The sequence below is a fragment of the Silurus aristotelis genome (assembly GCF_946808225.1).
Source record: "Silurus aristotelis genome assembly, chromosome: 11".
NCBI classification, from domain to species: domain Eukaryota; kingdom Metazoa; phylum Chordata; class Actinopteri; order Siluriformes; family Siluridae; genus Silurus; species Silurus aristotelis.
This window is the reverse complement of record NC_139584.1, coordinates 5,562,418-5,579,190: the sequence shown is the minus strand read 5'-3', so window position 1 is coordinate 5,579,190 and position 16,773 is coordinate 5,562,418. Positions and strand designations below refer to the sequence as shown.

The 16,773-nt window shown below is 38.3% G+C and overlaps 1 protein-coding gene across 2 annotated transcripts; it reads left to right on the top strand.

The window, feature by feature from the left end:
• Positions 1-92: 92 nt before the first annotated feature.
• On the top strand, positions 93-16,596 carry def6a (DEF6 guanine nucleotide exchange factor a). 2 transcript variants are annotated; one of them, XM_083555186.1, is made up of 11 exons: positions 93-273; positions 4,024-4,164; positions 5,361-5,540; positions 8,351-8,578; positions 9,169-9,315; positions 9,700-9,808; positions 11,612-11,910; positions 12,023-12,189; positions 14,286-14,484; positions 14,583-14,673; positions 16,076-16,596. In XM_083555186.1, exons 1-11 carry the CDS (start codon positions 178-180, stop codon positions 16,099-16,101), a joined length of 1,683 nt encoding a protein of 560 aa, XP_083411312.1. In that variant the 5' UTR covers positions 93-177; the 3' UTR covers positions 16,102-16,596. The 2 variants fall into 2 exon arrangements, with proteins under 2 accessions (XP_083411312.1, XP_083411311.1); XM_083555185.1 differs by having other exon boundaries at positions 94-273; positions 16,071-16,596.
• The last annotated feature ends 177 nt before the right edge of the window (positions 16,597-16,773 follow it).

Genomic DNA, 16,773 nt, shown 5'->3' with positions numbered 1-16,773 from the left:
CGTATGTATGTGTGGTAGTCACTAAGTGGCGCCACAACCATGTTGCCACCTCTACCGCGTGCGTGCGTGTGTGTGCGCGTGCGTGTGTGTGTGTGTGTGTGTGTGTGGTTAAACTTAAGGGCAGATAGAGAGAAGAAGAGTAAAGGAGCAGGAAGAGAAAGTTGTTTGTGTGCAGACATGGACCTGCGCTCGGAGCTGCTCAAGTCAATTTGGTATGCTTTTACAGCACTTGATGTGGAGAAGAGTGGCAAAGTCTCCAAGTCCCAGCTAAAGGTGAGGAACAAAACCGAATCGAACCAATACTAAAGTGTACACAAATTCAATAACAACCATTGGACTGTGTAGAGATGTGTGTGTCTATCTCTGTGTTAGTGATTGCCTTCTGAAGGTGTCCTGATGGTCATATTTGATCATATAAAATTTTAGTTTATTTACGTAAAAGCTACTGATTTCGCACAGCTTTATTTCTCTCTGTGTGTGTGTGTGTGTGTGTGTGTGTGGGGGGGGGGGGGGGGGGGGGGTTTGACTGCCTTCACCACATGGTGTATTTTGCTGCACAAATCTTATTTCAAGCTACTTTTTTTTTAACAATTAAATTTGTAAATTTAATTATAGAACTGTCAAAACTTTAGTTTTTGTTCTAATGGTGTATTTGTCTTTTCCTTCAGACTGCACTCATTTAAAATTTTTTATAATGAGAAAGATAGAAGAAAAAATGCTTTTTAGTAGGTGAGGGCATACAATAATTTTTAAAAAAAATTCTCCCTGAAAAGCTCTCCCATGTGGACAATATTTACCTGAACACTGTGCCAGTCAAAGTAACTCAAAGATGGACGACCAAGAAAAGTTACGCTTTTGCTTAATCAAAAACTGGAAAATGAAGGATTTAAAACTACAGTCTAAATTTAAAAAGGTTCCTGCTAATAGATTGTATGTGAGAAAGTGGGAGTGAGTGTTAAGGTTGAGAGTCACTTAAAAAGTTCACTTAATTACACATACAGAACACTATTATAAACTTCGGCCATATATCCGGCCCTTCTCACAAAGAGTAGATAAAGGAAAGGTGAAATAATGTGGTGATAAATGCTAAAAATGAAGAGAGCGAGTCCAAGTTGAGTATGAGTATGAGTCTAGTATAAATAATTAAAATATGAAACATTTTAATGTATAACATTTTAAATGAAACCCCCCCCCTATCTATCTATCTATCTATCTATCTATCTATCTATCTATCTATCTATCTATCTATCTATCTATCTATCTATATATATATATATATATATATACACACACACACACACACACACACACACACACACACACACACTATACTCCTGGGCAAAAATATGCCCCTGTCTGGGAAATTGCCAAATAAGTGTCTTCCTACAAAAAAGAGACTATGTATATATAACAACAACATTATATGGTCATTATTAATGTAACATTTCACGTGATTCAGCTCATTCACAAACTGATACTAATAGATAAACAATACAATTAGTTTACCAGAATTACATTTCTGACCAATATTTTTTATTTAATTTTTTTTTTATTTCATTTGCCAAAAGTTTTGGAACACCTGACCTTTTCTGCCATATGTGGTTCTACTCTCAACTGTTACCACAAAGCTGAAGGAACACAATTGTATGGGGCGTCTTTGGATGTGGTATAATAAAATCTTGCGTTCACTTGAACTTGGAAACCCAAACCTGTTCCAGTATGACAATGCCCCTGTGCACAAAGCGAGCTCCATTAAGATATGCTTTACATGCTTGGGAGAGGAAGATCTTGAGTGGCCTGCTATAGAGCTCTAACTTTAACTCTACTGAACACCTTTGGGATAAATTGGAACGGTGACTGCACCCCAGGCCTCCTCACCGACATCAGTACCTGTCTTTACTATCACTCTTGTGGCTGATGAACACAAATATCCAGAAGCACACTCTACAATCTAGTGGAACATCTTCCCTAAAGAGTGGAGAGAATTATAAGAGCAAATTGGGACTAAATGTGGAATGCGATGCTCAAAAAGCACAAACCATACTTATGACCAGGCAGTATAGTGTATATCAAAAGAATAGAAAAGTGTGTGCGTGTGTGTGCGATTTCACTGTGAATCGGTGCTGATTGTTTCAACCGCAGTGACCCTTATTATGGCATATTCACCTTCAACTCTTACAGAAACCTTCACCATCAATTCTTTTAGAAAAGTGTACAAATTAGGACACAGCTGCAGACAGGGATTGTGTGACAGTCTCCAGATGTGTATGTAAAATATCTTTACAACATGATGCATATACAAATAACCAGGTTACAAAATTTAATTACAGCTGAACGACTGTGTAACTGAAACATGACTAAGTGATTTTAAACATTATAAAAATGCTAAACTTTAACCATTCGCTACTGCTACAATGCAACAGCTTCTTAGTCAGTTTATTTGATTTATTATTGTAGCTGTGGATTGTTCAGAAAATAATATATTTAGCTTTTTATTGGCTTCTTTGTTTCTACCAGAGTTGTTTTTGTTTTGCGAAAATGTCTTTCACTGCAACATCTTCCTTAGGGTTTTTTATTTTATTTTTATTTTTTTGGGAATTTTAAGAATAAAACACCCCCCCCCCCCCCAAAAAAAAAAAAAAAAAAAAGATTTGAACTGAGTTTTTTACGTTAGAGTGTGCCGGATGTGGTGATTACTCTCTCTCTCTCTCTCTCTCTCTCTCTCTCTCTCTCTCTCTCTCTCTCTCTCTCTCTCTCAATGTGTGTGTGTGTGTGTGTGTGTGTGTGTGTTGGTTGATCAGATAACACAGCATGATGTTATTCTTACTCTAAAGTAAAAATGCTAAGGAAATAAATGATAAAAACTTTCTCCACCTTACTACTTTAACTGACAACCAAAAGTTACATACATAACATAGATTTACATGGCATCTGTGTTTACGTTTTTTTAATGGCAGATGGCAAATGAGTCGATACTGATAAATGAATTGTCCACTGATAAATGTATTCTAATTTCTTAAAATTTAATCAGATTAGTGATTTAAACTTTATTCACAGCAATCTTAACTTAACTTAATCTTTAAATCTTAACACAGCAGTTACTCAAGCAGGTGTTTGTTTGTAATACATTTTTCCTATCTGACCACTAGTTCACTTTATTTTTAACACCCCATAAGATGCTGCAGCCTGAATGATTTGAGTTTACTTAAAAAAATTAGGAAAATAGTTGTCCTAAAAATAGTACAAAAAAAAGTAAAATTAAAAAGTAATGTTTACTTGATAAACTTGAGTTTCACTTGAGTAAACATAACTTAAAATTTTAACAATTATTTTCAGTTGAATTGGCTAAATGCTTTTTAGTATCTTGTTCTGTCAAATTATTCAACTTTTTACATTTTTAAATTATATACAAAAGCAAGCAAACAACAAATAATATATTTTTATTTCTACTTTTTGTTTTAAAATACAAACACGTGAAGAAACAATTTAAAAACAAGTTTGCCAGTGTTGTTTTTTTTTTTTTGCACACATTTTAAAATGAAGGGTTGACCTTTCCAAGGTAAAGAAATAAGTGATGGACAAAATGAAAAGGGTTTTTATACATGGGATAAATTATTTGAAAAAAAAACCAGAAGGCCTGAGGCAGGTTGTCCAGTTCCATCACTGACCACTAGTTCACTCTTTGTTTGAACTTATGACCTTATAATAAGCAAGCCAAGATCTTAAACAGTGATCTACCATTTGAGCTATTAGAACAGGTACAGACTACTGGTTATGACACAGCAGATTCTGTGCTGTGTGTGAATTTATGTTCCAGGTTTTGTTTTATAATCTATATACAGTGTTGTGTGTGTTCCAGGTTCTCAGTGTACTTAATCTGTGTACAGGATCTGTCTTATTATCTTTATACATTGTTATTTGTGTTTAAGAGGTTCAGTTTTATTATCCTCATACATTGTTATTTATGTGTTCCAGGTTCAGTCTCAACATTTCTGTATGGTGTTTTGTGTGTGTGTGTTCCAGGTTCTGTCTCATAATCTGTGTACAGTGTTGTGTATCCCTCACGACCCCGCTGCTCTAGAAGAACATTTCCGTGATGATGATGATGGTCCGGTCTCTAGTCAGGGCTACATGCCGTACCTCAACAAGTACATACTCGACAAGGTACCTTTCTTATTTTCAGCACAGTTAGTCCCTTTTCTTCTTTCCGTAGTTCCTAAAGTATTTTTTGCTCTGACTCAATGCCCACTTGCTCTATTTTTTCCCCTTCCTTTTTATCTGCTTTCTTTCTCTCAGTCTTTTCTTGCTTGGTGAATGTTTTATGACTCATTCCGAAAATGTACACCAATGCCCGAAAGTCTAAAAACTCTACTATTTATTCTTTTTCTGTTTCTCTTCCTTTTTTCCAAATAAGCTCCTGTATGATACAGCATTTCTTCCAGGCCATTCACATCTACTTCATTATTATTCAAATGTTTGTGTTCAAACAACAAAAATCTTCTGTAAGTGAGTGAAATATTCATTAGTCCTTTAAACAAATGGTTTTGTTTTTGTTTTGTTTTATTTTTTTTGTTTTTTTTTGGAACATCACGGTCAAGAACCATACAAATCATAATTCACTGACACATCAGTAGCAGTTTATAGGTACAATAACTACTGACTCAAGAATTAGAACGACTCCAATTGATTTTAATGAATGAAAAAGTCTATTATTGGCTTAATGAATTATAACATCTAATGATTCAGAAGGATTAAAACATATATCGCTGACTCAACAATTCAGACCATTCAATACTATCTTAAATAAGTCATCTCATATCATATCTATTATTAACTCAGTTGAATCGAAATATCTAACGCTGACTCTAATGACTGAAAACATCCACTACTGATTTTAAATGCATAATTTCTTTTTACTAATGACTTAAATAAAATATTCTAGTGGCTCAATTCAACCAGAACATCTACTAATGACAGAACATATACTATTAACTCAAATAAATTAGTTCATAATAAACAACATATAGTACTGGCTCATTTAAATCAGAACATCTGCTTCTGACTCGAATGAATCAAAACATCTATTAGTGATTTATAAGCACCAGAATATATGCTACTGAACTGAAAAATCACTACATCTTTTCAATGTTTAAAGGAACAGTATACTTGAGACCTAGCACAAGCACAATCTTGACGAAACTGTTTAGCACTGTGCGGACAGAACCTGGAATTACAGTCAACACCGGACTAAAATAATCAACACTAAACAACACTGACCCAATACCATAAATGACAAAAATGTGTGTGTGTGTGTGTGTGTGTGTGTGTGTGTGTGTGTGTGTGTGTGTGTGTGTAATTAGGTGGAGGAGGGCAGGTTTGTGAAAGAGAATGTGGATGAGCTTTGCTGGACTCTCACAGCCAAAAAGAACTACAAGCCCCAAGGTGACAGCATCCTGCCACCCAAAGATGCTTTTCGGCTCTGGTGTCTCTTCATCTTCCTCTCAGAGGACAAATATCCACTGGTGATGATCACTGATGAGGTGAGATACACACCAACCCAAATAGTCATGCAAAATACACAAATGAGTGTGGAGATAATTTAAAGAAACAAAACTCTAGAGGCCAACACAAACATTGGAAGCGGCAAAATCACACACAAAGATCTAATTGTAAGGAAGCATTGTTACCCATAATTGACGTTTTGAATATTTATAAATGAACACGTTATCTGATGTGTTAGCTTATTTTGTGGTAAGTGTATTAGCATGGAGAAATGTGGCACTGGCTGCTATCTTGTGGTGCTGCATTTGTGTTTTTTGTTAAGGCGTTTCTGAAGCCTAAACCTCAGGATGCTCTAGGGCAGGAAGTAAAAAAAAAAAAAAAACGCTGTGAGACTTCAGGGTTTTGAAATGTGTGCTGGTGCCACAAATAAGTCTTCAGCTTGGTTTAGCAATTCCTTTTCTCTCCACCTCTCTGTCCCTTTAGCAGGGAGGGGGTAAATTCTCTTGAAGCTAATTGTAGGTAAATATCACAAGCAAACATTGTGTGAAAAATCTAGTTTAGTGTGTAAAAGCAGACTACTTCATGAAACAACAATAAGCAAAAGCTGGCTAGAGAGTAAACTTGACAACTGGAAGCTGACACTGAACGTAGTGAATGAAAGCTAGCATAGTAAATGAAAATAACCTACACAGTAAAATGTCAGCTACAAATTCTAAAACTAACCTTCTAAGTGAATGCTAATGTACGGATGTGGAGATCCAGAGAAAGCCAAGCTAGTAAAGAAAGAAGCTATTGTTGTAGGAGAAAACTAATTGAGCAAGTCAAATTAAAATTACCAAAATAACTGAAAGCTAACCTAGTAATGGTAAACTAAGATTGTATATGAAAGCTAGCATACTGCAGTGAGTGCAAGCCAATGTACAGAGTAAAAGCTAGCAAGTGAAAGCTAATGTGGAGAAAAATCTGACAACCATGTGAGAAAATACAACTTAAATGCTAAGCAGGAACAACCTAGTGAGGGAATACTAACCTAGAGAGTGCAAGAATAACTAGCAATTGAAAACGTATATACTAAGTGAGGAAATTTGTGAGAAAGTTAACGTTATGCTAGCAAGTAATAGTTAGCCCAGCTAAGGATAAATTAACATAGTGACTCAAAGCTAACATACATACAACTGTAGTGAATGCATGCTAATTTACCTAGTAAAAGCTCAGCTTGCAAATAAAAAATATATAAACGGTTATTATTTAGCATCAACTATGGACTAAATCAAACAGCAGCTCTGGGATGTAGTGGATATAGAGATGTGTGTGTTTGTGTGCATCTGTCCATGTGCATGTGCGTACATTTAAAACATGCTCCATCTTAGCACAGAAAAAAAGGTTGATGCTTTTTTTTTTCATGCTTGCACTCTTTCCGCTGCCTTTCTGCTCTCTTTCCGTGAGGTTACAGTTATTTCCTGGCAGCGTGGCATTTAGCAGTTTCACTCAATGCAAAAAAAGGAGGGGCATGTGTGCGTGTGAGAAAGCAGATGCACTTATGTTGCATAATGATGTACATGTGGTTAAATGCTTTTTATGCATTTTACAATGATTGTGATCTAATGTAGTGTCACGGGCTGTATCATGTCATTGTTACATGAACACACATTGAACAGGTGCACACACAGTTTCCATTTTATCAGGTATGCAATTAGGTGTGTTCTCTTTTTGTGTTGCTGCCATTTTTTGGGGCCATCAGTGTATTTTCAGTATTGCTGTTTCAGGGGAAAGTACTAATTCAGTACAAATTTGCATATTGACTGAATCATGAGGAACATTTGTATCTCAAATGTACTACATAAAAAAAATATATATTCTGAATATGAATATATAAAATCAAACTAACCCAGATTTATTTCTGTAAGTATCAAGTGATTGATTCAGCATGAATGACGTGATGGCAAGCATGAGGGATTCAGTGAAAGGTTGTTGAAAACAATAGTGATCAGTGACTGGTCATTGCAGCACAATAGTGATCAGTGTTTGGTTGTTAAAACAGCAATGATCAGTGATTGGTCAATGGGAACAACAGTGCTGATTTATTCGCCATTGATTAACCCTAACCCTTTAGAACAATAGTGATCAGTGATTGGTCATTAGGAACAATAGTGATCAGTGATTATCAGTGGGAACAAAAGTAATCAATCATTAGTTTTTAAGAATAGTGATCAGTGATTGTTTTTTGGAAACAGTGGTAAACAGTGATCGGTGATTGAGAACAATATTGATCAGTGATTGTTTGAAAGCAATTGTGATCAAAGACTGGTTGAGGAAAACAATGGCAAGTATATGTGTGGTTGGCCGTTCAGAACAATAACGATCCGTGACTTGATTTTGAAAACATCTGTGATCACCCCTTTACTTTGTAAATGTAAAAAGACTACTACAGGAGTACCACTGACAATTTTTACATCCCTGAGAAACTGAGCCTCACTAACACTGCTCGACTCTTACACCACCACTTGTCCTATACCACCATTATAACAGCGTTGGCCACTTCTCTAGAATTGTCAACCAAACAAATACTGCATGTATGTGTTCGATGTTGACTCATACTTCCAAATTGTGTTAACTCTCCAACCAAAGCTTGAGCAGACTGCTACTTGTCCTTTTAATTCTCATGTCCAGTTTTGGTTTTATTATTGCTCTTTAAATCTTCCAAAGTCTTTTCGGTTGTCTTGTATCAATTTCCATCATTGGAAAGTAAAAAGTTATATCGTTTTGTTTTGTTCATTTAATAAGACACTGTTGAACACAAGGTTAATGTTTAAATGGTAAGTACACATGTGCTACTCTTCCCCCTCAGGTGGAGTACCTACTAAAGAAGCTGTGCATGGCCATGAGTGTGGAGCTAAATGGTGTTGAGCTGGAGGACTTCATTTCCCATGATTCTATTCAGCAAAACGGTTTCAGTGCATGGGCATTTCTGCAAATGATGAACTCTGGGAAGCTCACCAGAGGACTTGCCAAGGAAACAATCAGCATGGCTATCGAGGAAGTGTATCGAGAGATAGTGGGGGACGTGCTGAAAGAGGTAGGAGGATTTAATCTTTTAGGGTATAGAAACAGGTGTTTTTTCTATGAAAAGCAATACTGTCGCAGTCCAGGTTTTAGGGGTAACATTCTCTACAACAGAGTTGGAAATGGTGATCCTTAACTGCTTCCTTTTCCTTTTAATGAATATCACTAATAACCTAGTCAAGATGGCATAGATGATGCAAGCTAACTAAAGCAACTTGCATAAAGCAGGGTTCAAGAATGTAAAACAAAAAATTCACAGCCATATGGGGCAAGTCTTAGAATGTTAGAATGGTGGAAACTGGCAGATTAGGAAACTATGAACCTTGGAAACAATAAACTCTCAAAACAAGGCGATTATCATAGAAGTAGAAGTATCCTGTATCCTGGGATCCTACAAGGATTAAAGTGAACTGATGTAACAGAAACTAGGATACTAGAATTTAAGACTTGAAATAAGAAGGATTTTGAGATTCTGGGCTATTACAATGATGATGCTAGGAAAGCATTTTGTAAATAAGCACTTTTATGGGAGACACATCTCAGTCATTGTGTGTGTGTGTGTGTGTGTGTGTGTGTGTGTGTGTGTGTGTGTGTATGTATTAGGGTTACTTGTGGAAGAAGGGTCAGTTGAGGAGGAACTGGACAGAGCGCTGGTTTACCCTTAAACCAAACTCTATGGACTACTTTGTCAGTGAAGACCGCAAAGAGCGAAAAGGCAGCATCACACTGGACACCAACTGCTGTGTAGAGGTGAGTGTGTGTGGCTTTGTCCTAAATGGCAGTTTAAGACCTTTGGTTATCTTCAAACTCACCAAAGTGTAGATCTATAATGTACTATTGATCAAAGACGAAAGATCTCCGAAGATTTTTTCAGACTAGTTTTGGGGTTAGACTTGGAGTTAGACTTGAAGTTAGACTCAGAGTTAGAGTTTGACATGAAGTTTGACTTGATTTAGACTAAGAAAAGTTGGAAATGGAGTTCGATTTGGAGTTAAACATGAGGATATACTTGGGGTTATAATTGGGGCTAGATTTGAATTTAAACCTGGAGTGAAACTTGGTGTTAGAGTTCGAATTAGGGTTGCTCCCTGCTGTAAAACCGGATTAGCTCTTACTATTGGGTGTGTTCTGCAGATTCTACCAGACAGAGATGGCAAAAGGTGTATGTTCTGCCTGAAGACCATCTCCAAGACGTTTGAGCTCAGCGCCTCAGACACCAAACAGCGTCAGGAGTGGACAACAGGTCAGCACCCTCCACTCCACTCACCATATTCTCCTTTAATTTTTAATCAACCATTATTTTTTGTTAGCCGTTTTCTTAGCACACAGACATTGTAATCTGTAATACTACACAAAAGTCCATCATTATGTTTCTGGTCTAAATGCTACTGATCGGGACATTCTGCAGCATCTGTTGTTTAAAGGCTGTCCCAAAAATGAGAATCAGACCCTGTTTTTTGATAGTGATTTTTTCCTATTCAAGTGTTCATCCAGTGTTTGTCTTGGTGTATGAGTTACCCATAGTGCACTGTGTGTGTATTTTAACTGATAAATGGCTGCTGCATTAGACTCAGTGTTGTGTAATATAGAGTTTGGGGTAATCAGGACGCGTTCACTGTTGACAGTTGCAATTGTGTGTATGTTGCTTATGTAGGACATATTCTTTGTGGTTTAGCACACATCTAATGTAAATTAATGGTGGTGATAAGGATTATGTGGCCTATATACTAACCAGTGTGTACAGTTTAGGATGCATTCAAAGTAGACTGATAGTGTTTGTGTGGCAGTCTTAAGGAGAATAACTGTGTAAAACATAGATGTACCAACAAGCCCAAGTCTCATTCATTTTTCATTGGATTCACTTGAATGCTTGGATGTTTTACATCTTAAAAAGTAAAAAAAAAAAAAAAAAAAAAAAAAAAAAAGACCCTGAGACCGTTATTTGAGAGCCACGAGGTACTGTTTGACACTATAGCTGTTTATAGCACATTGCTGTGGAAAAGTAGTGACTCATAATGGCACTATCCACTGTCACCCAGGAGAAAACAGGTTCCCTTTTGAGTTTGGTTCCTCTCAAGGTTTCTTTCTCATGTCGTCTCAGGGAGTCCGTCCTCACCACTGTTGTCTCTGGTTTACTCATTGGGGATCAGGGTCTAAATCTGGATTTCCATAAAGCTGCTTTGTGATGATGTTTATTCTTAAAGTACTGTATTGAATATAAAGCGAATAGGCTGACACTTTCAATAAAATATTAGACAGAAAGCTGAGCATGGTTAAAGGCCTTGCTCGAAGATCCAAAAGTAGCAATTTATGACCTTCTAGTGAGTAGCACAATAACATAACTATTAAACTAACCCATTTTGGAACAGGCCCACTGGTTAATCGACTGCTTAGAAATAGAAGAGTAGGAATGTAATAGTTATTACTATGGTGGTGTTTATGTGGCCTAAGGAGTAATTAGGGTGTGATCTGAGACAGTCCAGTGTGGACCGATATGACCGAATTAATTGTCATTTGGTTCATCATGGACCAGTAGTGGTCTATAATGTGAATAGTATATGGTTTGGGACATGTCCACAATGGATTGCCAATAAATAGAAAAGTGGAAATGTAATATGGTGGTGGTTTGTGGCCTATGGAGTAAATAGGCTGAGGTTTGAGAAATGTCTTGTGTGGATTGAAATGACAAATCTGACTGTGTACATTTTGGACGCACCATCATGGTCCAGGGATGGTCTACAGTATATAATGAATAATGTTCGTTTTAGGACGTGTCCACAGTGGACAGATGATGGGGTTAATGCAGCCTATATGTAGTAAATAATGCATATTTAGCATATTTAAGAAATAGGGTGTTAGGTTTGGGGCAGATCTAGAATGGGCAGATAATAGTGTAGTTGGTATAGTGAATAATGTGTGCTTTAAGATGTTTCCGCAAAGGAATTATGATTATAAGACATTTGTGATGGTGGTTATGTGGCCTGTGTGATGAATTTGAGGTGTGCTCATAGTGGACTGAAGTGGGATGTTGTGTTTGGTCCCCCAGCGATCCAGACAGCAATCCGGTTACATGCAGAGGGTAAGTGCTCCCTGCATAAGGAGCTGAAGCTGAAGCGAAGAGAACAGCGTGAACGTAGGGAGAGGAGGCGAGTGGAGAAGGAGCAGGAACTACAGCACCTCCACCTGCTGCAGGAAGAACGAGAACGCAAGAACGCTGAGCTGGAACTGCTAAAGGAGGCCCAGAGGCAGGCACAACTACTGTTGGAACAAGAAGAACAGCGGAGACACGAACAGCATGAACAGCTCCAACAAGCACTGGAGCTCCAGCTGAAGGAGGCTCAGGAGGTATGGGGTGGGGGGGTGGGGGGTTGGGTTGTTGATGGTTAGGGCTGTGTGTTCCTGTATAAGTGAACAATTGTAATAAGATAACTGCTAATGTATTTGTGTATGTGTTCAGGCACGTGTGTTTATGCAGGCTGAGATGGCATTGAAGGAGGAGGAGGCAGAGCGTCAGAGAAGGCGGATTCAAGAGCTGGAGGAGATGCAGCAGAGATTAGAGGAAGCACTGAGACAGGAGATTAAAGCCAGACAGGACGAGGAGCAGCACCGATACACACAAGCTAGGTACACTAACATACACACACACAAACACACTCGTACACACACACACACACACACACACACACACACACACACACACACACACTGTGGTGCCATTTGAATCTCTATAAGAACTCGAGGCCTGGTGTATTGGTGCAGTACATTGTGTATGAGTTCCCCAATAAAGCACTTACACAACAATAATGAGGAAGTCACCAGAGGAAGTGCTGATCTCACACTCAATTTGAGGGTCACACACACACACAAACACAGAGAGAGAGAGAAGGCTATTTTCAGATGTGGCTATTTTCAGAATTTGAATATAAAGGCGATCGTGATGATAAGGAGAAGGAGGAGTGCAGTGAAGATGATGGTATGGTGGGTGGATGAACAGATATAGCGGAAATATATATATAGACTTTCAAATCACATGAGCCAATATTTTATTTACAATAGAACATAGAGAACATAACAAATGTTTAAACTGAGAAATTGTACACCTTTATGCACAAAATGAGTTAATTTCAAATTTGATGCCTGCTACAGGTCTCAAAATAGTTGGCACGGGGGCATGTTTACTATGGAGTAGTATCTCCTCCTCTTTTCAATACAGTTTGAAGTCGTCTGGGCATTGAGGTTATGAGTTCTGTTGGAATTTGGGCTAATTTTTGCCTGATATCATTTTCTAGCTGCTGAAGAGTTTGTGGTCGTCTTTGGCGTATTTTTTGTTTAATGATGCGCCAAATGTTCTCTATAGGTGAAAGATCTGGACTGCAGGCAGGCCAATTCAGCACCCAGACTCTTTTACAACGACGCCATGCTGTTGTAATAGCTGCAGAATGTGGTTTTGCATTGTCCTGCTGAAATACACAAGGCCCCTGAAATAGACGTTGTCTGGAGTGAAGCACGTGTTGCTCTAAAACCTTTTTATACCTTTTAGCATTCGTATTGCCTTCCAAAACATGCAAGCTGCCCGTACCATATGCACTTATGCAACCCATACCATCAGATTGCTGGCTTTTGAACCGAATGCTCCGGAAGGTCCCTATCCTCTTTAGCCCGGAGGACACGGCATCTGTGATTTCCATAAAAAAATTCAAATTTGGACTCGTCTGACTATAGAACACTTTTCCACTTTAGAACAGTTCATTTTAAATGAGTTTTGGCCCACAGGATACGACGGCACTTCTGGACCATATGGCTGCCTTTTGCATGCTAGAGCTTTAGCAGGCATCTGCAGATGGCACGAAGGATTGTGTTTACCGACAGTGGTTTCTGGAAGCATTCCTGGGCTCATTTAGTAATGTCAATGACACAATCATGCTGATAAGTGAAACAGTGTCGTATGAGTGCCCGAAAACCACGGCCATCCAACAAAGGTCTTCTTCCTTGACCCTAACGCTCCAAGATTTCTCCAGTATCTCTGAAACCTTTGATGATGTTATGTACTGTAGATGATGAGATTTGCAAAACCTTTGCAATTTGATGTTGAAGAACGTTGTTTTTAAAGTATTCCACAATCTTTTTACATACTCGTTCACACATTTGAGAGCCTCTGCCCATTTTTACTTCTGAGAGACTCTGCCTCTCTAAGACATGCCTTTTATAGCTAATCATGTTACAGACCTGATGTTAATTAACTTGATTAGTTGCTAGATGTTCTTACATCTGAATATTTTTTAAATGTCTGGCTTTTTCAGCCATTTGTTGCCCCCGTGTCAATTTTTTTGAGACTTGTAGCAGGCATCAAATTTGAAATGAGTTCATTTTGTGCATAAAAGCAAAAAAACGTCCCAACATTTCTGGAATTATATATATAGTATATTGAACTGATGTTGGCTGTGCACATGTCAACAACATCAAACACACACTGATGGATTTTATCACATTTATATTCATTAACATGCAGGAAAGGAGCAGCTCTCACAAGGTGTTGGTTAATATCAAATTCAAAGCGCATACGCAACTGACATTTATTTAGGATGTATATTTTGATTTGACTAATCTGTGGAGGAAATAGGAAAACTCTTTTTGCAAGTTTTTGAGTGATTATTCCAAATGTGTATCGGTAGGTGATAGAAAATAATGGTGACAATAATGATTATGATGATGCCCTGCAGGTTGCTGGAGGAAGAGGAGGACAAGATGAAGTCCCTGATGTGTCTGCAGGAGGAGCAGGAGGAGTTCATTCAGAGGGAGCAGAGGGAAAAACAGGAGTTAAAACAGGAGATGGAGAGCAAAACGCGAGCATTGGAGGAGGCTCAGAAACAGCTGGATGAGATCAGAGCTAACCGACACAGAGTGGAGCAGGACGTGGTGGTCAGTACACACACACACACACACACACACACACACAGAATTTTTGGCTTGTTGATTGCTAATTATCTGTGTGGTAACTGTGTGTGTGTGTGTATCAGGCTGCTCAGAGGAAGCTCCGGCAGGCAAGCACTAATGTCAAACACTGGAACGTACAGATGAACAGACTGATGCATCCTATTGGACCAGGAGGTAGGAGTGTGTGGGCGTGTGTGCACGTGCGCACGTGTGTGTGCGTGCGTATGTCTGTGTGGCTAAAGAATACCTGCTTCTGTAACTAACCTGCATCCATACACCTTTTGGCTTCAGATCAGTCAACATGCAGATATGTTTTGTTATTGCTTGTTAAATCAAGTTCGTCTCATTCAGAGCCTTAGATTCAGATGAAATGTTGACAGAAAGTCAGTAACATCACAAGATATACTCCTGAGTCCTTATATCTTGTACAATAGCATTTAAAAAAGGCAAAGAAATGGCTTTGATTTAGCTCTATTTAACGTTAAGGAATTTGAACGCACAGTGAGTCATTGGCTCACATTAACTGGACACAACAATCCACACTCCCAAATTTTTTCTTATAAAATGTAACAAATCAGGTTTGGGAGGTGGTACATCAGATCTGGAGTAGTATGGTGTCATCTCAGAGAGCAATACATTGATTTTCTGTGTTGAGCAAACGCAAAGTTTTAATTTTTCATTAAAAGCAGCATAGGCTCTGTACCAAAAACGGAATTAAACTAAAGACTTACAATGTAGAAGATCTTAAGAAGGTGAACAAATCATATGTTTCTTGTACTAGTGTTTTCATATTAGAAAACAACCATGCTGCATGTGTGTGGCAACTAGATCATTTTCATTCGATTCTTTTTAAATGAACAAAAATTACATCTAAATTGACCAAACCAGATTCAAATATCCAAGTCAACAAAAGGATCAGAATCAGAATACTTTATTGATCCCATAGGGAAATTGTTTTTAATTTTTTATCTGATCTTCCCATCAATAATCTGGCATGTACCCTGAGAACACTGCGGTAAAAAGAAACTATTAGATTTACACTTTTACTCCAGAAACTATTTAGGCGGAACAAAACCATAGAACTCGGAGGAAACCCGGTTTCTTCACACAGAGCTCAGGATAGAACCAGGGACCATGAAACTTACTTGTCTTCATGCATTTGTTTTTCTTGCTTTGGATACATTTGGTAGAGTCTATCTATTTGTCACTGTCTTCTCTCTTAGCTGGAACTGTTAGAGATTAACACCTTTTTTTCTCTTCCTTTAACACTTTTTTTTTCTTCAGTTGAAGCAGTGCTTTAAAGCTTTAGACCCCTGTGGTCTTGTTAGTTGATAATGGCCATTTGCATTTCAGGCTGAGTGTGTGTGTATGTGTGTGTGTGTGTGTGTGTGTGTGTGTGTGTGTGTGTGTGTGTGTGTGTGTGTGTGTGTGTGTGTGTGTGTGTGTGTGTGTGTGTGTGTGTGTGTGTGTGTGTGTGTGTGTTTGTTTGTTTGTTTGCGTGTGTTTGTCTGTTTGTGTGTGTGTGTGTGTGTGTGTGTGTGTGTGTGTGTGTGTGTGTGTGTGTTTTTCAGAGAAGCGGCCATCAGTGGGAGGCTACTCTAGTTTTCGCATCCCGTCACAGAAGGATCCAGCATTGCGGCTCATTCGGACGAACAGCGAACAAGACGAGGAGAGCAAAGAGAACACAGCGGAGATCCTTCTCTCTAATGCCTCCAATGGAACTGTGGACACACACTGAGAGGCTTGGCCAAACTAGATCTATGCCTTGGATTTTAACAGAGTAAAGAATGAGTATTTATGTACTCCCATCAGCAAGCAATCATCCTCCTCTAGTCAGTGGAGGCGGTCAAGAAATTTTTACAGCGTTACCTGCAGTATTGGACAAGTATTGGATAATGGCAAGATCAGTAAATAAGCTTGAGAGGCTGGTTTTGTCTTAATGTAAACTTCGCAGACGTCAATAAGCACGCGCTGAGTCCATATGTGTGCTTGTAAACATAGCTAAGGATTATTTTGTATACAACATGATATCTTTTTTTGCTTTATCTGCATGTAAAGGCTAAGTGTACAATAAAGCATCATGACACGCACTATAAATGTCTCGGGTCAATGATACAGACATGGTCTCCAGTCACGCTAGCATGCACACAGACACACAAATATGCGCACACCCAAAGCTGAAGAGTCTGTGTTTTTTTTTATGTTCAGATTTGAATCTTAAGCTGTAGGGCAAGTAAAATAATGAAGGAAACGAGCTAGAACTCTGAAGCAACT

Bases quoted from the DNA above. Each gene is read 5' to 3' on its own strand.
- def6a (XM_083555185.1), top strand. From the start codon at position 178: ATGGACCTGCGCTCGGAGCTGCTCAAGTCAATTTGGTATGCTTTTACA. The intron at 9,316-9,699 runs GTGAGTGTGTGT...TGTGTTCTGCAG, and splicing joins ACACCAACTGCTGTGTAGAG to ATTCTACCAGACAGAGATGG. The intron at 12,190-14,285 runs GTACACTAACAT...GATGCCCTGCAG, and splicing joins CACCGATACACACAAGCTAG to GTTGCTGGAGGAAGAGGAGG.